The sequence below is a fragment of the Carcharodon carcharias genome, chromosome 3, assembly GCF_017639515.1.
Source record: "Carcharodon carcharias isolate sCarCar2 chromosome 3, sCarCar2.pri, whole genome shotgun sequence".
Classification (NCBI taxonomy): Eukaryota; Metazoa; Chordata; class Chondrichthyes; order Lamniformes; family Lamnidae; genus Carcharodon; species Carcharodon carcharias.
Genome location: NC_054469.1, coordinates 178,885,421 through 178,906,457, shown reverse-complemented (window position 1 = coordinate 178,906,457; position 21,037 = coordinate 178,885,421). Strand labels below are relative to the sequence as shown.

Sequence of the window (21,037 nt, the reverse complement as noted above, 5' to 3'; positions counted from 1 at the left end):
CTGCTTCCTGTAAGGACTCCATCCCATTCTCTCAGTTCCCACGCCTCCGTCGCATCTGTTCCGATGAGGCTACCTTCAAAAACAGTTCCTCTGACATGTCCTCCTTCTTCCTTAACCGAGGTTTTCCACCCACAGTCGTTGACAGGGCCCTCAACCGTGTCTGGCCCATCTCCCGCGCATCCGCCCTCACGCCTTCTCCTCCGTCCCAGAAACATGATAGGGTCCCCCTTGTCCTTATTTATCACCCCACCAGCCTCCGCATTCAAAGGATCATCCTCCGCCATTTCCGCCAACTCCAGCATGATGCCACCACCAAACACATCTTCCCTTCACCCCCCCTATCGGCATTCCGTAGGGATCGCTCCCTCCGGGACACCCTGGTCCACTCCTCCATCACCCCCTACTCCTCAACCCCCTCCTATGGCACCACCCCATGCTCGCGCAAAAGATGCAACACCTGCCCCTTCACTTCCTCTCTCCTCACCGTCCAAGGGCCCAAACACTCCTTTCAAGTGAAGCAGCATTTCACTTGCATTTCCCCCAACTTAGTCTACTGCATTCGTTGCTCCCAATGTGGTCTCCTCAACATTGGAGAGACCAAACGTAAACTGGGCGACCGCTTTGCAGAACACCTGCGGTCTGTCCGCAAGAATGACCCAAACCTCCCTGTCACTTGCCATTTTAACACTGCACCCTGCTCTCTTGCCCACATGTCTGTCCTTGGCTTGCTGCATTGTTCCAGTGAAGCCCAACGCAAACTGGAGGAACAACACCTCATCTTCCGACTAGGCACTTTACAGCCTTCTGGACTGAATATTGAATTCAACAACTTTAGGTCTTGAGCTCCCTCCTCCATCCCCACCCCGTTTCTGTTTCCCCCTTCCTTTTCTTTTTTTTTCCAATAAATTATATAGATTTTTCTTTTCCCACCTATTTCCATTATTTTTAAATATTTTTAAATCTTTTATGCTCTCCCCACCCCCACTCGAGCTATACCTTGAGTGCCCTACCATCCATTCTTAATTAGCACATTCGTTTAGATAATATCACCAACTTTAACACCTATGTGTTCTTTTGTTCTATTGTTTGTGACATCTTTTGATGGTCTGCTTCTATCACTGCTTGTTTGTCCCTACAACCACACCAACCCCCTCCACTTCTCTATCTCTCTCTCTCTCCCCCACCCCCACCCCCACACACTCCTTAAACCAGCTTATATTTCAACTCTTTCTTGGACTTGAACTCAAGTTCTGTCGAAGGGTCATGAGGACTCGAAACGTCAACTCTTTTCTTCTCCGCTGATGCTGCCAGACTGCTGAGTTTTTCCAGGTAATTCTGTTTTTGTTTTTTATGTTATAAGCTAAACAGCTTATCTTAAATTGTTCGTTATAGTGTAGCTATTAGCGCACTCAAGATTGTTTAGCTGCCCAGTCGCAGAATCACATCTAACGGACCAGCCCATCATGTATTGCTGTTAAATTCAAAGCGTTTCCAAAATCTGAGGAACAGAAACTCACTAAAATTTTGTATTGCTGATTTGCTTATTCAGAGCATATTACTCAGATACCCCAATGCAGGCATAGTTATACTGAAAGTAGGCATTTTTGCAGAGGGTTGTGGTGAGGTTTTATGTTTTTACTAGTTCCTACCATGGGTAGAGGTGGGGGTTAAAATTACCCTCAATGTCATGAAAATGTGCAGCTGAAGTTGAGTTTTAGTGTGAGTGGGGTGTGTTCATTTGATTAGTCTTCATTTGTACTGTTTATACAATTATAAATATTTCAGGAACCAGAAAGACTAAATTAATATTAAATTATCCAACTACTAACATTAAATAATCCAACTTTTTTTCGTTTTAAAGATATAAATCAAATGAAGAATATGTGTATGTTCGGGGCCGTGGGAGGGGAAAATACATATGTGAGGAATGTGGAATACGTTGCAAGAAGCCGAGTATGTTGAGAAAACACATTCGCACCCATACTGACCTTCGACCTTATCACTGCAACTACTGCAACTTCTCCTTTAAAACAAAAGGTAAGTTCATGACGTTGCATACAGTGGCACCTCCTAAATACACCTCAGTTTACCAGTATACATGGGCAGTGCATAAAGCATGCAAATAGAACCTATTATGCAGATTGTTGAAACTATTATATGATTCCCTCTCTGTGTCATTCTTAAGCCAGAGCCCCAAAGATGGAGAATGCAATTTGCCCAATACTGGTAAATGTCCTGACCTAATTGGTGTCTTCAGTTCAATGATCCCTATCGTTGGTCTGCTGAAAAGTGTCATCAGTGGATGCCAGGTGAGAACAGGATTGATGCTCTTCACGGTTCAGTAAAGGAATACTTCAGTTTTAATGTCTCAAATGAAGGGACTGGAGCTTTGATAATGCAGCACACTCTCAGTATTTCACTGAGGTGTCAGCCTAGATTAAGCGCCAAAGACCTGGATTGAATTTGAACTTGCAGCTTTCTGCTTGGGTGAGAATGATGCCACTGAGCTAAGGACGATGTTTTTTAAGTTGTGTAGTATTCTTTACTGAACTGTGAAGAGCATTAGTTCTGTTCTCACCTGGCATCCACAGGTGACACTTTTCAGCAGACCAATGATAGGGATCATTGAACTCAAGACATGAATTATCAGCACTGGTTGCTACTAATTGCTTGCTTTCTACCCTCTTAAACATAATGGTTCCTCTTGTATGTATGGTTCTCAAAAGATAATGTAGCACCTAAAAGATACACAGCAATGTGGAGTTATGTTCCAAAACCAGAATGAGAGGCGGCCTGGCACCTTCCACTTTGTAGAGGATTTTTGCAATTTTCTGCTCTGACTCATTTTCATGTAGGATCTGAAATCTCTGGCATTCCTTACCTCCCTCAGTCTGTCCATCCTTCCACACCTTCAAACAGGTAAAATCAAAGCTTGGTGGCATCTAACCACTATTTCCCGACTTGGCTTGTCTTTTAACCTTGGTGGTATTCTGTATTGCAGGTGCGGCTCCTGACCTTGACTTTGCTACAAAAGCAGAAATGATAATTTACTTATGAAGGATGATCCTTTCTGATGATTTCTATAGTGCTTATACAAAGTTTTTTATAATTGGTTTCATACTAGAGTTAGCTGTTGAATCATTGATAAAATGAACATTGAAGAGAAGAAGCTCAATTCACAAATTTGCTGGCATGTATAGCCCTGACTGACTTGAATTGCTCCAAATGAGACTAAACATGGATTCTACCACTCCCATCAAAGCTGCTCAAGCTGGTATTTTACTTATTTTCAAAGGAAACCTGACCAAGCACATGAAGTCCAAAGCTCATAGCAAGAAGTGCATGGAAATGGGAGTGGCAACGGCTCCATTTGAAGATCAAGACACCGATGAGTCAGGTATGGACATTCTGTATGAGGGCCAATTTTAATGCTACCTGCCCAGTGGAATCTAGGCAAACAAGCAGTTAAAATAACTGGAGTGACCTACACCCACTCCGAGTCTGCCGCCTTCCTGGTGTTGCAATTTTATTCTGCTCTTTAGAGCAGGTGAGTGCAGCACCAGCTGGAAGACACTGGAGTCCTTCCTTAAATTTGCAAACCATCTCTGATTAGATCATTGCGTCCAACTGCAATTTTAACTTGAGGCCTGCTCAGGGAAGCCATAATGGCTTCCTGGTCAGGGCAGGCAGATCTGGGACCAGAAGTGACTCAGAAAAGTAACTTATTTTTGTTTGTTTCTTTGTGGGCCACAAGGATTGGACGTCTCCTCCAGCCCTCCAGAAGAAACTAATGGGCATACTCTGGCAGGGTTTGCCCTCCTGACACTTCCCTAACTAGTTAATTGACTGACAGTCAGCCAGTACTTCCTAGATGTTAGATTTTCCTGGGCCCCATATCGCTGACAGCCAAAGGTTTCCTTATTCACCTTGTCCTTTACCTGTATGACACCTGCTGGAATCCAAATTCGGTGTTACTTTTTCAGAATAATGAATGGATGTTCGTAGGTCAGCCAGGTAGGACAGCCAGCTATGTACGATTATCAACTGTCCACTGAAAGCAGAGAGAATCGCCAGAATTTTATTGGGGGCTTTCCTGATTAGTCACTGTAACATCAGCAGAAACTCCCTTTATGCAGTGTATCCAGAGCTTCCATCATTCTTCTGCCAAATTTGGGTGGTGGTGGATATTTTTCAGATTGACAGGTGATTTGCAGTGATGTTCCTTGGCCAGTTTTGGGTTCATTACTCTTTTCAATTTTTATAAGTAACCTAGACTCAGGTGTTGGAAGCAGCATTATAAAGTTTGCAGATGATGTGAAACTGGGCAAAGTTGTAAATAGCGATTAGATAGTTATAGACTTCAAAGTGATATAAGCAGGATGGGAAAATGGACAGAAGCATGGCAAATGAATTGAATGCAAAGAAGTGTGAAGTACACACTTTGAGAGGACGTATATGGAATGACAGTATGCTATAATCGGCACAATTTTGCTTAGCGTAGATGAGCAGCAGAGACATATTAGTATCAATATACATAAATCCTTAAAGCTGGCAGGGGAAATTGTTAAGTGGATTTAAAAGGCTATGGGTTTCTTGAGTTGATAAATGGAGGCACAGAATATAAAAACAGACTATGCCAGAACAAAATCATTGGTTCTGCTTCAGCTGAAATATTGTGGACAATTCCGGGCACCACACTTCAGAAGGATATTAAAGGCCTTAGAAATTTAGAAGTGGTACAGAGGAGAATTACCAGGGATGCGGGCCTTCATTTATGCGGAGAGGCTAAGAAAGTTAAGACTGTCCTCTTTGGAACACAGAAGATTAAGACTTGACCTAATAGAGATCATCAAGATGATGAGAGTAGATAGAGAAAAACTTTTCCCTCTGGCGAGTGGGTCAATAACCAGACATTACAGATTTAAAATCGTTATCAAAAGACCTAGAGGGGAAATGAGAATTTTTTTCACTCAGAAAGTCATCAGGATCTGGAACTTTGTACCTGAAATGGTGGTGAAATCTGATTCCATAAATAATTGCAAATGTAAGGTGGCTAGGTACTTGAAGATGAGGATCTTACCCCTGCTTTTTGTCCACAAATCTGTATGGGGCAAAGCACTTGCTTTAGAAGAGCCACCACAGGCTGAATGGCCTGCTTCTTTGCTGTAAGTTTCCAGGATTTTATGAAGAAATTTCCTAAAAATTGTATCAGCTGAAAATTATGCATGTTTGCTAATTCATGCGATGCTACTTGTCGAATAATTGTTTTATATGGCTGGCTCCACAAATTTGTCTGTAACTATAATTAGACCATAAAGTGTATCTGATTAAAATAAAGGAAACCTACTGCTCTTGCATAAATAGAAAAAGTACATGTTCAGCAGCAACTTTAGAATGTAAAAAGAAAGATTAACTTTTTGGTTGAACATCCTTTGTCCAAAATAATGGTAGATTGCCATTCAAACTTTTTTTAAATTATTCGTTCATGGAATGTGGCTGTCACTGGCAAGACCAACATTTATTGCCCATCCCTAATTGCCCTTAAGAAGTTAGAGGTAAGCTGCCTTCTTGAACTGCTGCAGTCTGTCTGATGTAGGTACTTTTAGGGAGGGAGTTCCAGGATTTTGACCCAGTGACAGTGAAGGAACGGCAATATATTTCCAAGTCAGAATGGTGAGTGACTTGGAAGGAAACTTAGAGATGATACTTTTCCCATGCATCTGCTGCCCTTGTCCTTCAAGGTGGTAGGGGTTGCGGATTGGAAGGTGCTGTCGAAAGAGCCCCAGTAAATTGCTGCAGGTCATCTTGTTGATGGTACACTGCTGCCCACTACGTTTCAGTGGTGGAGGGAATGAATGTTTAAGGCAGTGGGTGGGGTGCCAATCATGCGGGCTGCTTGTCAGAATTCCCAGTCTCTGATCTGCTCTTGTGCCCACAGTATTTATATGGCTGGTCCACATCAGTTTCTGGTCATTGGTAACCCCCCCCAGGATGTTGATAGTGAGGGATTCAGCAATGGTAAGTCCACTGAATGTCTAGGTGAGATGGTTAGATTCCCTCTTGTCATTGCCTTCAGCTTGTCTGACGGGAATGTTACTGGCCACTTCAGCCCAAGCACCTTTACCCTTGAAAACATACTTTGTTACACTCAAAGCAGTTCACAGACAATAGGCTACGAAAATAACTATATGAAGACATATATCTCTCATCTCAACATTCTGAGAGACAATCTTTGCAACACTAACAACTTCTTGCATTTCTATAGTGCCTTCAACTAAATAAAACACCGCAAAGCACTCCACAGGAGTGGTATCAAACAAAGTTTAACACCAAGCCATGTAAGGAGATACTAAGACAAGCAATGCACCTTTACCCTCTTCAAATGCTAGAGGAATGGATGTGCTTGCCCAACGTTTTCTTTTTAATTTTCTGCACTCGATTGTGCTTTCTTTCATAGGTTTTAAATTTGCACTTAACCAGAAAGTGACATGTCAATCTCAAATTGGTTGAAAAGTGCAGACCATTTATAATGACATGTTTAGCATAAAGACAATTAATCAGGATCGCAGATAGTTGTGCATTAAAATGTATGGAGCTGAGCTTCTGACCTCATGTCCTCTCCATAACCAAGACTGCCTCCTTAACATCATCAGTCTCCACTCCAGCTCAACTCAGCTGCTGCTGAAACACTCATTCATACCGTTGTTACCTCTCCAACTATTCTAATATTCTCCTGACCAGGCTTCAACCTTGCACCTTCTGGAAACTTGAACTCATACAACACTCTGCTATCTGTAGCCTAACTAACACCAAGCCTCATTCACCCATTGCCCATTTGCTTGCTCACCTACAATGGTTCTCGTCTGGCAATATCTTGATTTTAAAATCCTTACCCTTGTTTCAGATTCCTCCATTGTTTCACTTCTCCAGTCGCTGTAACCTCCTCCAGCCCTACAATCCTGTAACATCTCTGTGCTCCTCCAGTTATGGCCTCTTGCACATGTCGGATTTTCATTGCTCCATTGTTGCTGGACGTGCCTTCAACTAACTGCAAACTCTGTAGTACCCCACCGACACCTCTCTACCGTTTCTCTTTCAAAATATGCTTTTAAACCTACAGCTCAAACCAAGCTTTTTATCTCTTGCCCTGGTATTTCCTTAAGTGGCTTGGTGTTAAATTTTAAAAACAAAAAAACTGCGGATGCTGGAAATCCTAAACAAAAACAAAAACAGAATTACCTGGAAAAACTCAGCAGGTCTGGCAGCATCGGCGGAGAAGAAAAGAGTTGACGTTTCGAGTCCTCATGACCCTTCGACAGAACTTGAGTTCAAGTCCAAGAAAGAGTTGAAATATAAGCTGGTTTAAGGTGTGTGTGTGGGGGGTGGAGAGAGAGAGAGAGGTGGAGTGAGGGTGTGGTTGTAGGGACAAACAAGCAGTGATAGAAGCAGATCATCAAAAGATGTCAACAACAATAGTACAAAAGAACACAGGTGTTAAAGTTAAAAGTTGGTGATATCTAAACGAATGTGCTAATTAAGAATGGATGGTAGGGCACTCAAGGTATAGCTCTAGTGGGGGTGGGGAGAGCATTAAAAAAATGTAAAAAAAAAAAATTTTTTTTTTTTAATATAATGGAAATAGGTGGGAAAAGGAAAATCTATATAATTTGCTCTCGTCGGGACTTGGAAAAATGTATTAATTTTGCTTCCAATCTCCACCCCTCCATCATTTTCACGTGGTCCATCTCTGACACTTCCCTTCCCTTCCTTGACCTCTCTGTCTCAATCTCTGGTGATAGACTGTCCACCAATATCCATTACAAACCCACCGACTCCCACAGCTATCTCGACTACAGCTCCTCACACCCCGCTTCCTGTAAGGACTCCATCCCATTCTCTCAGTTCCTTCGCCTCCGTCGCATCTGTTCCGATGATGCTACCTTCAAAAACAGTTCCTCTGACATGTCCTCCTTCTTCCTTAACCGAGGTTTTCCACCCACGGTCGTTGACAGGGCCCTCAACCGTGTCCAGCCCATCTCCCGCACATCCGCCCTCACGCCTTCTCCTCCCTCCCAGAAACATGATAGGGTCCCCCTTGTCCTCATTTATCACCCCACCAGCCTCCGCATTCAAAGGATCATCCTCCGCCATTTCCGCCAACTCCAGCATGATGCCACCACCAAACACATCTTCCCTTCACCCCCTCTATCGGCATTCCGTAGGGATCGCTCCCTCCGGGACACCCTGGTCCACTCCTCCATCACCCCCTACTCCTCAACCCCCTCCTATGGCACCACCCCATGCCCACGCAAAAGATGCAACACCTACCCCTTCACTTCCTCTCTCCTCACCGTCCAAGGACCCAAACACTCCTTTCAAGTGAAGCAGCATTTCACTTGCATTTCCCCCAACTTAGTCTACTGCATTCGTTGCTCCCAATGTGGTCTCCTCTACATTGGAGAGACCAAACGTAAACTGGGCAACCGCTTTGCAGAACACCTGCGGTCTGTCCGCAAGAATGACCCAAACCTCCCTGTCTCTTGCCATTTTAACACTCCACCCTGCTCTCTTGCCCACATGTCTGTCCTTGACTTGCTGCATTGTTCCAGTGAAGCCCAACGCAAACTGGAGGAACAACACCTCATCTTCCGACTAGGCACTTTACAGCCATCCGGACTGAATATTGAATTCAACAACTTTAGGTCGTGAGCTCCCTCCCCCATCCCCACCCCCTTTCTGTTTCCCTCTTCCTTTTCTTTTTTTTTTCCAATAAATTATATAGATTTTCCTTTTCCCACCTATTACCATTATATTAAAAAAAATAAAAAAAATAAAATTTTTTTTTTACATCTTTTATGCTCTCCCCACCCCCACTAGAGCTATACCTTGAGTGCTCTACCATCCATTCTTAATTAGCACATTCGTTTAGATAATATCACCAACTTTAACTTTAACACCTATGTGTTCTTTTGTACTATTGTTGTTGACATCTTTTGATGATCTGCTTCTATCACTGCTTGTTTGTCCCTACAACCACACCCCCACTCCACCTCTCTCTCTCTCTCTCTCTCCGCCCCCCCACACACACACCTTAAACCAGCTTATATTTCAACTCTTTCTTGGACTCGAACTCAAGTTCTGTCGAAGGGTCATGAGGACTCGAAACGTCAACTCTTTTCTTCTCCGCCGATGCTGCCAGACCTGCTGAGTTTTTCCAGGTAATTCTGTTTTTGCTTTTGTTTTGGTGTTAAATTTTGTTTGATAACACTCCTGTGGAGTGCCTTGTGGTATTTTACTTAGCTGAAGGCGCTATAGAAATGCATATAGTTGTTAGTGTTGTAAAGATTTTTTCTCAAAATGTTGAAATAAGATATATGCCTTCATATATTTCTCTTCATAGACTATTGCCTGTGAACTGCTTTGAGTGTAACAAAGTATTTCTTCATAGGTTTAAATCTAACAATGTAAGCTTTCCCCCTTCAAACTCATGTTTTCTGTGAGAGCTGCTTCCTGCTCCCTCAGCTCTATCACCCAAAACTCAGCATCGCCCCGCTTTCTTGCTGGCCCACGTGCTAATTGTAATTGACATTGTAATTAATTCCCTCTCTACAAGCATTTGTTTCACAAATTGCAAATCTCCTCAAAATTCCCACACTCAGCTCCTCTGTCCTCAGCTCCATAGCCCCACTTCCAAACTTGCTTTGCTTTCCAAGGTCTTGAAAATGTCTCTCACACTATGCCATAAGGTTCAAAGTCCCTGCCATACCTTGTCCCCAAATACACCACGTTTTGTCCTGAAGCTCCTGTTTCAATTTAGCAGCAAAGCCCTTAAGCATCTTCCCCAGTATCACCAGGAGGTTTCTGTCTATGCAGACACACCTCTCTTCATTCCACCCTTCCCAATGCACCACTCCCCCACCAAACCAATTTCTGCTCTAAGATGCACATGCACACGGAGCGTAGCAATTGGGAATGTAGTGTGTATTGAAATGAACATAACATTGAGTTTGAGTGGGGGTGGGGCTGAGTATCAAACCTCAATGATAAAAGCACAAGCGCTTGGAGAGATCATGGGAAAAGGTCCAACTGTGATTGCAGGAGCAGTGAACATGAGAAAGCGGAAATCTATGATTGGAGGTGCAATGAGGTCGATTGTGGGAGGGGTGGTGTACCTGAAAGAGAGCAGTGTGCTGCAAGAAGGTCAGGAGGTGAGGAACTGGACAAGGCTTTAGAGCCCTAGGAAAGACAGAGCTTCTGAAGATGAGACCACTTTGCATTTATAGGCCAAGGTTTATTGGAGGAGACTCAACATTTCTTCAGCAGCTGAGTGACTTGGGAGAGGAGGGACTGAGCTGAATGAAAGTGATAGGACTCTCAGAGCATCTGGTTATCCATCCTGGATTAGAACAAGACTTTAAATTCGGGAGTGCTTTCCATTCAGCAGTTCTCAATGGTCCCGGACTCAACCTGGAGCTGAATGGTCCAGAAAGGCACAAAGAAACTAAAGGGTCAAATCCAGTGGGAACATTCCTTCGCACACAGTCTGAGATGAGGCTGATCAATGAGCACCTAAAGCTTTCTGGTGTACAGGTTTATGAGGTAGATTGGAAATTGCTCATCAATAGGAAGAATGGCTAATGAACCTTTAGCACTGACTGAGCTACATAAACCAACATGGATATTGCAGATTAATAGAAACTGTCAAGGTTAATGGATAATGCATGTGCGACCAGATTTCGCCAGTTTAATTTTACTATTTGGCGAGTTGAATGGATTTTTAAGATTATTTCAGACAATCAAGCTGTGTGCACCTTCCCTTCTCCTTTCATTTAATCGACTTCCTTGAAAGTGTTGGGGAAGAGGAGCTAAAAAGTCCAGATATGCCATGTGCAAGGGGAGGTAGAACAGGACATAAGAAGCGAGGGAGAATCCAATCAGGGAGCGAAGAGTTAGAATGGGACATAGAGTTGAAGGAGAAGGATGACCATGTGAGAGGGGAGGCAGCATGGAGACCAGTGAGAGGGGTGGCAGAAGGGAGACTAGTGAGAGGAGAGGCAGAATGGAGAACATTGAGAGGGGAGGCAAGATGGATACTGGTGAGAGGAGAGTCAAAATGGAGACCATTGAGAAGGATGGTAGGATAGAGACCAGTGAGAGAGACAAGATGGAGACCGGTGAGAGGAGACACAGGATGGATACCAGTGAGATGGGAGGCAAAATGGAGACCAGTGAGGGGGGAGGTAAAATGCAGACCAGTGAGAGGAGCGGCAGAATGGAGACCAGTGAGAGGAGCGGCAAGATGGAGACTAGTAAGAGGGGAGGCAGAATGGAGACCACTGAGAAGGATGGCAGGATGGAGACCAGTGAGAGAGACAAGATGGAGACCGGTGAGAGGAGTCAGAATGGATACCAGTGAGAGGGGAGGCAGGATGGAGGCCAGTGAGGGGGGAGGTAAAATGCAGTCCAGTGAGAGGGGAGGCGGAATGAAGACTAGTGAGAGGGGAGGCATGATGCAGACCAGTGAGAGGAGAGGCAAGATGGAGACTGGTAAGAGGAGAGGCAGAATGGAGACCACTGAGAGGGATGGCAGGATGGAGACCAGTGAGAGGGGAGGCAAGATGGAGACAAGTGAGAGGAGAGGCAGAATGGAGAACAGAGAGGAAAGACAGAATGGGGACCGGTGAGAGGAGAGGCAGAATGGGGACCGGTGGTGAGAGGAGAGGCAGAATGGGGACCGGTGGTGAGAGGAGAGGCAGAATGGAGACCGGTGGTGTGAGAGGAGAGGCAGAATGGGGACCGGTGGTGAGAGGAGAGGCAGAATGGGGACCGGTGGTGAGAGGAGAGGCAGAATGGGGACCGGTGGTGAGAGGAGAGGCAGAATGGGGACCGGTGGTGAGAGGAGAGGCAGAATGGGGACCGGTGGTGAGAGGAGAGGCAGAATGGGGACCGGTGGTGAGAGGAGAGGCAGAATGGGGACCAGTGGTGAGAGGAGAGGCAGAATGGGAACCGATGAGAGGAGAGGCAGAATGGGGTCCAGTGAGAGGGGTGGCAGGATGGAGACCAGTGAGAGGAGAGGCAGAATGGAGACCGGTGAGAGGAATGGCCGCATCGAGACCAGTGAGAGGAGAGGCAGAATGGTGACCAGTGAGGGGAGAAGCGGAATGGAGTCCAGTGAGAGTGGAGGCGGAATGGATACCGGTGAGAGGAGAAGCAGAATGGAGAGCAGTGAGTGGAGAGGCAGAATGGAGACCAGTGAGAGAGGAGGCAGAATGGAGACCAGTGAGAGAGGAGGCAGAATGGAGACCAGCGAGAGGGGAGGTTGAATGGAGACCAATTGGAGGAGAGGCAGGAAGGGGATCAAATGAGAGGTGGAAATAGAAGGGGATCTTCAAGGCCTCGGGGCATTGAACCAGTGGGAGGAGAGCAATTTTCCCTCTGAAGTGTGTGGCCTTCCACATCCTGCAATGTACTGCCAATTGAAACATACAGGCCACCCCCAGCTTCATGAACATTCAGTAACCCTTAAAATGTAAGCTGCCCATGGATATAAAGTAGTGTTCAGAGGAATTTGTAGCTCACCTCGAACAAAGAAAATTTGGGGGGAACTTTCCTCCTGACTCCAGTTTACCTTCCTTTTGTATTGTCTTCTCTGTGTTTTACAAGTAAGTTGGCAGGCCTTCCACCACTTAATAAATCAACCCCTCAGCTTAGACTGGCACCTGAAAGGTTCACCTGGGAAGGGAACATGGCCCAGAACATCCGTTCCCTGGAGTGGGTCATACCCTGGACATCCCCAGATGATGCGCAGGGGGTCCTTGCCTGGGAAATTTAAACTTCCATTGGTCAATCACCCTGCACCATCTGAAACTTCAATTTCTGTCTGAGACTTTGGACCTTTCTGGGTTACCCAGGATACAAAGGATCAACCACTTCTAACTCCTGGGTACCAATCCCACATCCCCCACCAGACCTCCCATCTACCCTCCTGACCCCTCCTCCACACCCTTACCAATATTGCTTCCAGCAAGGGTAATATCTAAATCCTGATAAGAAGGTAATAACACCCTAGAGCAATAATCATCTCAGAACGTTGTGACACTTCACACTTTCCTCCAGCTACTCCTGTCCTTACATAAGAACTTGAGTAGACCATTCGGGAGTAGGCTTGTTCTGCCATTCAATCATATCATTGTTGATTGACACTTCGACTCCATTTGTCCACCATTGATCAATAACCCTCTAAGCCCTTACCTAACAAAAATCTATTTATCTTGAATATTTGAAGCGTACAAAACTTTTTCTTTGGACCACCAAAGAATACAGCACAGAAAGTGGCCTTTCAGCCCATTGAGTCTGCATGGACTCTTTCAAAAAACAATCCAGTTTGTTCCACTCCCACACACTTTCTCCAAATCCCTGCCGTTTTGTCCTTCCAATATTTATCCAATTCCTGTTAAGGTCCTAAGCTCTAGAATTTCCTCTATGCCTTTCTATCTTACTATTCTCCTTTCGTCTGCCCAAATGTAGTTTCTTGTGCTTAGTATCATATTTTGTTGTATAGTGCTTCTGTGAAGCTTGTTAGGACACTTTATTGCATTAAAAGTGTGATATAAATATAAGTTGTTGTTGCTTCTGGTTCTTCTGCCAATTATCTTAAATCTGTGCCTTTGTTTTTTGACCCTTCAGCCATTAGAAATAGTTCCTGCGTATTTACACTATCTTGACCTCTATCTTTTTGGAGAAGGAGATTCTACTACCCTTCATGTTATGTTGATTTCAATCTTAAATAGCCAATTTCTGCCCTTTCCGCTGAATTCTCCCCCCTCTGCCCACAATGATGCCTGCTACCAACGGGACTGGACAATTCTGGCTATTAACTCTGCTCGTTTCACATTGAGAAAGTTGCCATTTGCAATCAGTGCCACAATGTCACAGGAGTTAAAATGACTAGGCAGATGGTATAATTGAGAGAATCAACTCATCCTCATGCTACATTCAGTGTAAGAGGTACGTTCTTGAGAATTGGAACATGGAATATAAAAACTTTATATCAGACAGGAAAGCTTGATAACAAAAACAGAATTACCTGGAAAAACTCAGCAGGTCTGGCAGCATCGGCAGAGAATAAAAGAGTTGACATTTCGAGTCCTCATGACCCTTCCACAGAACTGAGAGGGGTGAAATATAAGCTGGTTTAAGGGGGGGGGGGGTGGTGGTGTGGTTGTAGGGACAAGCAAGCAGATAATCAAAAGATGTCACAGACAAAAGAACACAGAGGTGTTGAAGGTGGTGATATTATCTAACCGAATGTGCTAATTAAGAATGGAGGGCAGGGCACTCAATGTACAGCTCAAGTGGGGGTGGGGTAGAAAGACTAGCAGGGCATACAAGATTTAAAAATAATGGAAATAGGTGGGAAAAGAAAAATTATATAAATTATTGGAAAAAACAAAAGGAAGGGGGAAGAAATGGGAAAGGGCTTGGGGATGGAGGAGGGTGTTCAAGACCTAAAGTTGTTGAATTCAATATTCAGTCCAGAAGGCTGTAAAGTGCCTAGTCGGAAGATGAGGTGCTGTTCCTCCAATTTGCGTTGAGCTTCACTGTAACAATGCAGCAAGCCAAGGACAGACATGTGGGCAAGAGAGCAGGGTGGAGTGTTAAAATAGCAAGCGACAGGGAGGTTTGGGTCATTCTTACGGACAGACCGCAGGTGTTCTGCAAAGCGGTTACCCAGTTTACGTTTGGTCTCTCCAATGTAGAGGAGACCACATTGGGAGCAACGAATGCAGTAGACTAAGTTGGGGGAAATGCAAGTGAAATGCTGCTTCACTTGAAAGGAGTGTTTGGGCCCTTGGACAGTGAGGATAGAGGAAGTGAAGGGGCAGGTGCCTCTCCTTAGATTCAACCAGTTCTGCTGAAGGGTCATGAGGACTCAAAACGTCAACTCTTCTCCGCCAATGCTGCCAGACCTGCTGAGTTTTTCCAGGTAATTCTGTCTTTGTTTTGGATTTCCAGCATCCGCAGTTTTTTGTTTTTATAAAATTCCATTAGCCTTGGTTTACTTTTTATATTTTTGACATGAAGTAAACAGATGCTGGAAATCTCATATAAGGAAAGAAAATGATGGAAGTTCTCAACAGGTCTGACAGCACCTGTGGTGAGAGAAGCAGTTAATGGTTAAGGTTGATGACCTCTACTTCTCACTTCCACCCTTCTCTCACTTTCACATGGTCTAACTCCTAGTCTTCTCTTCCTTTCCATTCTGATGAAAGGTCATCGACCTGAAACATTAGCTCATCCTGTCTCCACAATTGCTGCCTAACCCACTCAGCATTTCTAACATTTTCTAATTTTATTACAATAACTTCTAATGATTTGTTTACTTGGACACCTGATTCCCTTTGCTCATCCACAATCCCTAGTCTCTGATCATTTAAGCGTTGTTTGTATTTATATTTCTTTGATCTAAAGTGGATGATCTTGCCTTTCCTCACATTAACCTCTATCTGGTGCTGTTTTTTGCACTCACTCCATAGTGGGGTGGAATTTTAACCTTAAAAAAACAAATGGGTTTGGGAGCAAGCGGGTTAAAAGGGCTGAAATTGGCAGCATGTTAAGAAGCCGACTGCAAACCACCAACTTCTGCTTTTAACTGCACATATTTGACTGCATACAAGAAACCCCCTTGGGAGATTGTATTGCCAATTTAAATATTTTAAAAGGTGATGTTTTAACTGGACTTTTTGAATTTAACTGAGTGCATGTGTTTCCTAGGTTCGTGGAACTTGAAAGTGAAAGCAAAGTAACCCATTCCAAGGGAGTCAAGGGTTTGGGGGCAGGCAGGAAAGTGGATTAAGGCCTCAATCAGATCAATTATCTTATTGAATGGCAGATAAGGGTCTAGGGTCTAAATGGACTACACCTGCACCTAGTTTCTTTACTGGAATTAATTTTATTTACACAATATTTCCATCATAAACTGTTAACTTCAGAGGGCTGAACCTAGAGGAGTGAGTGGCACCAATACCAGGTGTAAAATGCTTCACAGGCTTGTAGGTGATGGAGAACTCTCCAAGATAATGGCTAATCGTTTCAGGCTTGATTTCAACCTGGTTAAAGGTTTTTCTATTGTACACACCAACCATGCTGTCGACCATCTCTGGGAGGATAACCATATCCCGAAGATGAGTATTGACAACCTCCATTGGAAGGGCTTCCTGTTTGGCCTTGCGCAGCCTTTTCAGGAGGGACTGCTGTTTGCGGCGAAGGTCCACATGCCTACGCTGACGGGCACAATACAACTGCATCAGCTGTCCATAAGACATATCGAGGAACTGATTCAGGCGAACATCTCTGCAGGTAAATTTTCTGAAAGGTCATTTCTTCTTCGGTCCTACTTGGCAGCCATTTTCACCCATTTTATGTTCTTAAGAGGAGCTTGGGAATTGAGGAAGCTGAACAATGATAGGGAAAAAATTCCATAACTACTCTGACCTACTCCTGACTCCTTACCTAACTGAAATGGTATTTGTTCTGAGAATTTGCTTTCACTACTTAAGAGGCAATTTCTAATACTTTGGAGGTCAGTTCCAGTACTTTGGAGTTTTGTGCACCTGCATTCCCACCTTGTCAAACATCAGTTCAGCATGGGTGCTTCCTTTTTCCAGTGCTCCTACCTAACAACACCTGGGCCTTCAGCAGAGTTGGAGCAAGGCTGCTCAAATCCCTGCCCGTGACTGATGAGATACTCTTGGCCCACATTCTCTGGCTTTGAAGACCCTGAGGGCCATGCCAAAGGCTCTCTCACCTGCATTTGTACAGAAGCGAACTCGACCATCAGACAGGAGGCAGCATGAAGGGCTCTGACTGATGGTGATAGGGGAGTAGGGCTGGTGGGAGGTGGAACAATGGATGAGAACTGAAACCACTTCGAGCAGATTCACCATTTCCATTTCCCCTTTCTCCATCTTTCCTCTCAAGGCCCATCCAGCTAATAATGAGCTGAAGAGCACTTTGCTGCACATCAATAGGGTGCTGAAGGGCCAAGACTAGGTTTCTTTGAATCCTGTTTAAGGTACCATTTAGAGTGTGTAGACTATCGGCGAGGGCCAACATGCACTTGTTTGATTGCCCCATTTGATGCTCCATGCACGTGGCTACTCTTTCCTTTTCACAACTGCCCTCAAGGCTCAGTATTTATGTCCATCTGAGCAGAGCTTTGAGTGTCCTGCACCCTCCGTGGATTCTTCACGCCTTCTCTGCCTCTACCATTTGATATGCAAGACACCATGTGAAAATCCAACTTCCTGTCTTGGCAATCTCACTGGGATGTGTGTACCTAAGCTGGTGGGCGGTCTGCGCAAGTCTTGTGATGGTGCATTCTCAGAATGAGTGAGCTCCTCTGAGGAGTTTTCGTTCACCTGCACTACCTGCAGGCGGACGCTTAACAGGCCTGTGGAAGCAAAAGACATGAATTAGAGCTGTCAAGTTATGAAAGTGTGATGTCTACATTTTGAATATTATCATATTTCACTGGCTGCTGACATGAAGTCAACATGAGACAATATTGTATGTTAAGTGACTGTGCAAACTTTAATTCTGTCATCAAGTAGCTGGAAGGCCCCATCTCTGATCTCCAGCATGCTAAGATTCACAGCTCCAACACAGCCAGTCAATATGGCAATAGTTGGAGGGCCATGTACAGCTCTCTGCCTCTCTCTGGTGTTCTGTGCTCTCCCCCAGCAGAGAAGAGACCTATGAGTGAAAGTAATTGAATGCATTGCATGAGTGGACAACATTTGTTGAGGGTCACTGTGAGGGATAGGTGTGACATTGCATTAAGATGGGGTGAGTGACAGTGATGGATAGTCAGGTGGGGATTTGAAGAAGTGCATAGACAGAGGAATGGGTGCACCTACAAGATAAGATTGTATAAGGAGTGATGTGTAAGAATAGGTTTGGGATGGCAGAGAGAGAAGTGAGGGTTTGGCGTTGCACATATATCAGGATCACCACACAAGATTTAAGAGGTATTAAGATGAGCACTTGAAACGCCATAGCATACAGGGCTGAGGGCCTAGTGCTGGAAAATGGGACTAGAATAGATAGGTGCTTGATGGCCGACATGGACACGATGGGCCGAATGGCCTGTTTCTGCTGAATGATTATGACTGTTCTGACCTGATTAGGTCATTAAACCTCTTCTGGCACCCCACTCCTGCTGCTAACCTCCTATGCAACTTCTTGTCAAGATTTTTTGTTCTCTAAGGCAGGCATCTTCCTCCAGCTGACAGGGAAGAGAATCTCCCTGCAGTTCCTTGCAGATTGCTGTATCAGTGAAGCGAGGTGCTGCTTTGCAGCATTGGGAATCCATGGTGCCGTTTCCTCCTTTGTTCAAACACCTGGACAACCCTTCAACTTTCATTTTCTCAGGGTTGCGTTCAACTGAAATAGACTTATGTAGGGCATCAGCATGCACATTCGCGCTATTTGGTTCAAGAATCTGGAAGTCAGATGCTAATACAGTGGCTGAGTTAAAAAAACTACCAGATACCCTTGCTGCCAATAGGTTGCCGCGTTAAAATCCAGCCCAGTCTGTCTATATGCTACTCCCTCCAGTCTCCCCTCCCCTTTCTTTCTCCTACCTTCTCACCCATCTGCATTCTCTCTTTCCCCCATCTCTATCCATTTATGCCCTTAACCCACTAATCTAGCTTGATTTCTGTGTGCAACACCTTAAGAGATGTTCCAGTATGTCTGTGGTTTGTGGCACAATGATTATTTTACACATGTGATTTTAAAGAAAAGAAAAATATATTTAAAAAATATATATAATAATTATTAGTAAAAAAGGGATCAAAAAGGGGGTGAGTATGGAGGAGAGTTCATGATCTGAAGTTGTTGAACTCGGTGTTAAGTCCAGAAGGCTGTAAAGTGCCTAATCGAAAGATGAAGTGCTGTTCCTCCAGTTTGCTTTGAGCTATACTGGAACATTGCAGCAGGCCAAGGACGGACATGTGGACATGAGAGCAGGGTGGTGTGTTGAAATGGCAAGCGACAGGAAGGTCTGGGTCACGCTTGCGGACAGACCAAAGGTGTTCCGCAAAGCGGTCACCCAGTCTGCGTTTGGTCTCTCCAATATAGAGGAGACCACATTGGAGCAGCGAATGCAGTATACTAAATTGAGGGAAGTGCAAGTGAAGTGTTGCTTCACTTGAAAGGAGTGTTTGGGTCCTTGGACGGTGAGGAGGGGGGAAGTAAAGGGGCAGGTGTTGCACCTTCTGCGGTTGCATGGGAAGGTGCCGTGGGAGGGGGTTGAGGTGTAGGGGGTGATGGAGGAGTGGACCAGGATGTCCCGGAGGGAACAGTCCCTATGGAATGCCGACAGGGAGTGAAGGGAAGATGTGTTTGGTGGTGGCATCATGCTGGAGTTGGCGGAAATGGTGGAGAATGATCTTTTGAGTGCGGAGGGTGATAAGTGAGGACAAGGGGGACTCTCTCATGGTTCTGGGAGGGAGGAGAAGTTATGAGGGCGGATGCACGAGAGATGTGCCGAACATGGTTGAGGGCCCTATCAACTACCGTGGGTGGAAAACTTCGGTTAAGGAAGAAGGAAGACATTGAGTTCAACAACTTCAGATCATGAACTCTCCTCCATCCTCACCTCCTTTTTGATAATAATTCTTATATTTTTTATATGTATTTTTCTTCTCCCACCTATTTCTATTATTTTTAAAATTTATTTTCATCCATTGTTTTATCTCCACCTTTTAGCCTATTTCAATCCCCTCCCCCTACCCCACCCCCACTAGGGCCATCTGTCTTGCTCATCCTGTTTTCTACCCTTAATGTCACCATTAGCACATCCTTTAGCTAATATCATCACCGTCAACACCCCTTTGACCTTATGTTTATAACATCTTTGGCAATCTCTCCTTTGCCTCCACCTATCACTTGCCCTCTATCCAGCTGCACCTGTCCCACCCTCATTAAACAGCTTATATTTTACCACATTTCTATTTCTCGTTTGTTCTGATGAAGAGTCATACGGACTCGAAACGTTAACTCTGTCTTCCTCTTCACAGCTGCTGTCAGACCTGCTGAGTTTTTCCAGCAATTTTTGTTTTTGTTTCCCCCAGACCATTCATTTATTAGAGAAAATTGAATGGGACCCAGTCAATTGTCCAATATTTTTCATGCTCAGGTGCACCTGAATCAACTGGGTGCACACCCAGGTAAATCTTTCCCATATGTGTTTTCAGCTGCAATAGAATCACATTTTTACTTTCTATTGGTGTATCACATAAGAGAAAGGAGCAGAGTAGACCATGCAGCCCATCGAGCTGTATAATGTGTGCATTATAGAGTTGCATGCAACCTCTTTAAACTAAGCGCAACATATAGCATTTTTTTTTGCTAAAATAAATTGGCTTGGCTTGCTGTAAACATAAATAGCGATAAATGCAGTTTGTCATGCTGGCAACAAAAAAAAATTGAACAAAACATCTTTCAGTTTACAAGTTAGGAAGGCCTATATCAACTAACAGAAAGCCTGCCTTGATAGTACCATAACATATCTTTTCTTTTTCTTCTCTATATGCATGTGCACATATGATAAAAGTACTATGTGAACTTCTCTCCACTGGAAATAACACTCCAACACTAATAGGCAAACTGCTATTTTCAAAGTGTGACACGAAATAGATTTTGTCTATGCTGAATTATTGTACATTTCATTGTTGGAAATTCCATCTGCGAAGTTAAGCCAAAGGTCATATATCCAGTAGCTGGTAGACAGAAAAATAATCCTTTGTTGTAGCCTCTGGGTTGTCTTATCACCTCTCCAGATATTGGGGAAATTTAGGATACGCTACAGATTGCAGAGGAGGCAAAATCTGCTTAGTGGAGTAACCAGTGACACTGAACACAAGAAACCATCTAGTATAAACCAACAACCCCCATCCCCCAAAAAAAAGAGTGCTTGCCTGCTTAAACGTATTACGTAGGGGAGGGAGGGAATGGAAACTTGAGAATAAAT

The 21,037-nt window shown here is 44.4% G+C and overlaps 2 protein-coding genes across 11 annotated transcripts in view; one reads left to right on the top strand and one right to left on the bottom strand.

Annotated features, from left to right (window-relative positions):
- hivep1 (HIVEP zinc finger 1) overlaps positions 1–21,037 on the top strand; it is a 291,925-nt gene that overhangs the window by 231,654 nt on the left and 39,234 nt on the right. For all 10 annotated transcript variants that reach the window (XM_041183504.1, XM_041183509.1, XM_041183508.1 and 7 more), the window contains 2 exons: positions 1,862–2,037; positions 3,296–3,397. In XM_041183504.1, coding sequence (XP_041039438.1) covers positions 1,862–2,037; positions 3,296–3,397 — 278 coding nt within the window. The remainder of the gene's footprint in view (positions 1–1,861; positions 2,038–3,295; positions 3,398–21,037) is intronic.
- On the bottom strand, positions 15,957–16,340 carry LOC121275717 (40S ribosomal protein S15-like). The gene has a single exon (XM_041183307.1). The coding sequence runs from the start codon at positions 16,323–16,325 to the stop codon at positions 15,957–15,959; it is 369 nt and encodes a 122-aa protein (XP_041039241.1). The 5' UTR covers positions 16,326–16,340.

What these genes read in the sequence shown, in the direction of transcription:
- LOC121275717 (XM_041183307.1), bottom strand. Translation starts at nt 16,325, where the DNA reads ATGTCTTATGGACAGCTGATGCAGTTGTATTGTGCCCGTCAGCGTAGG.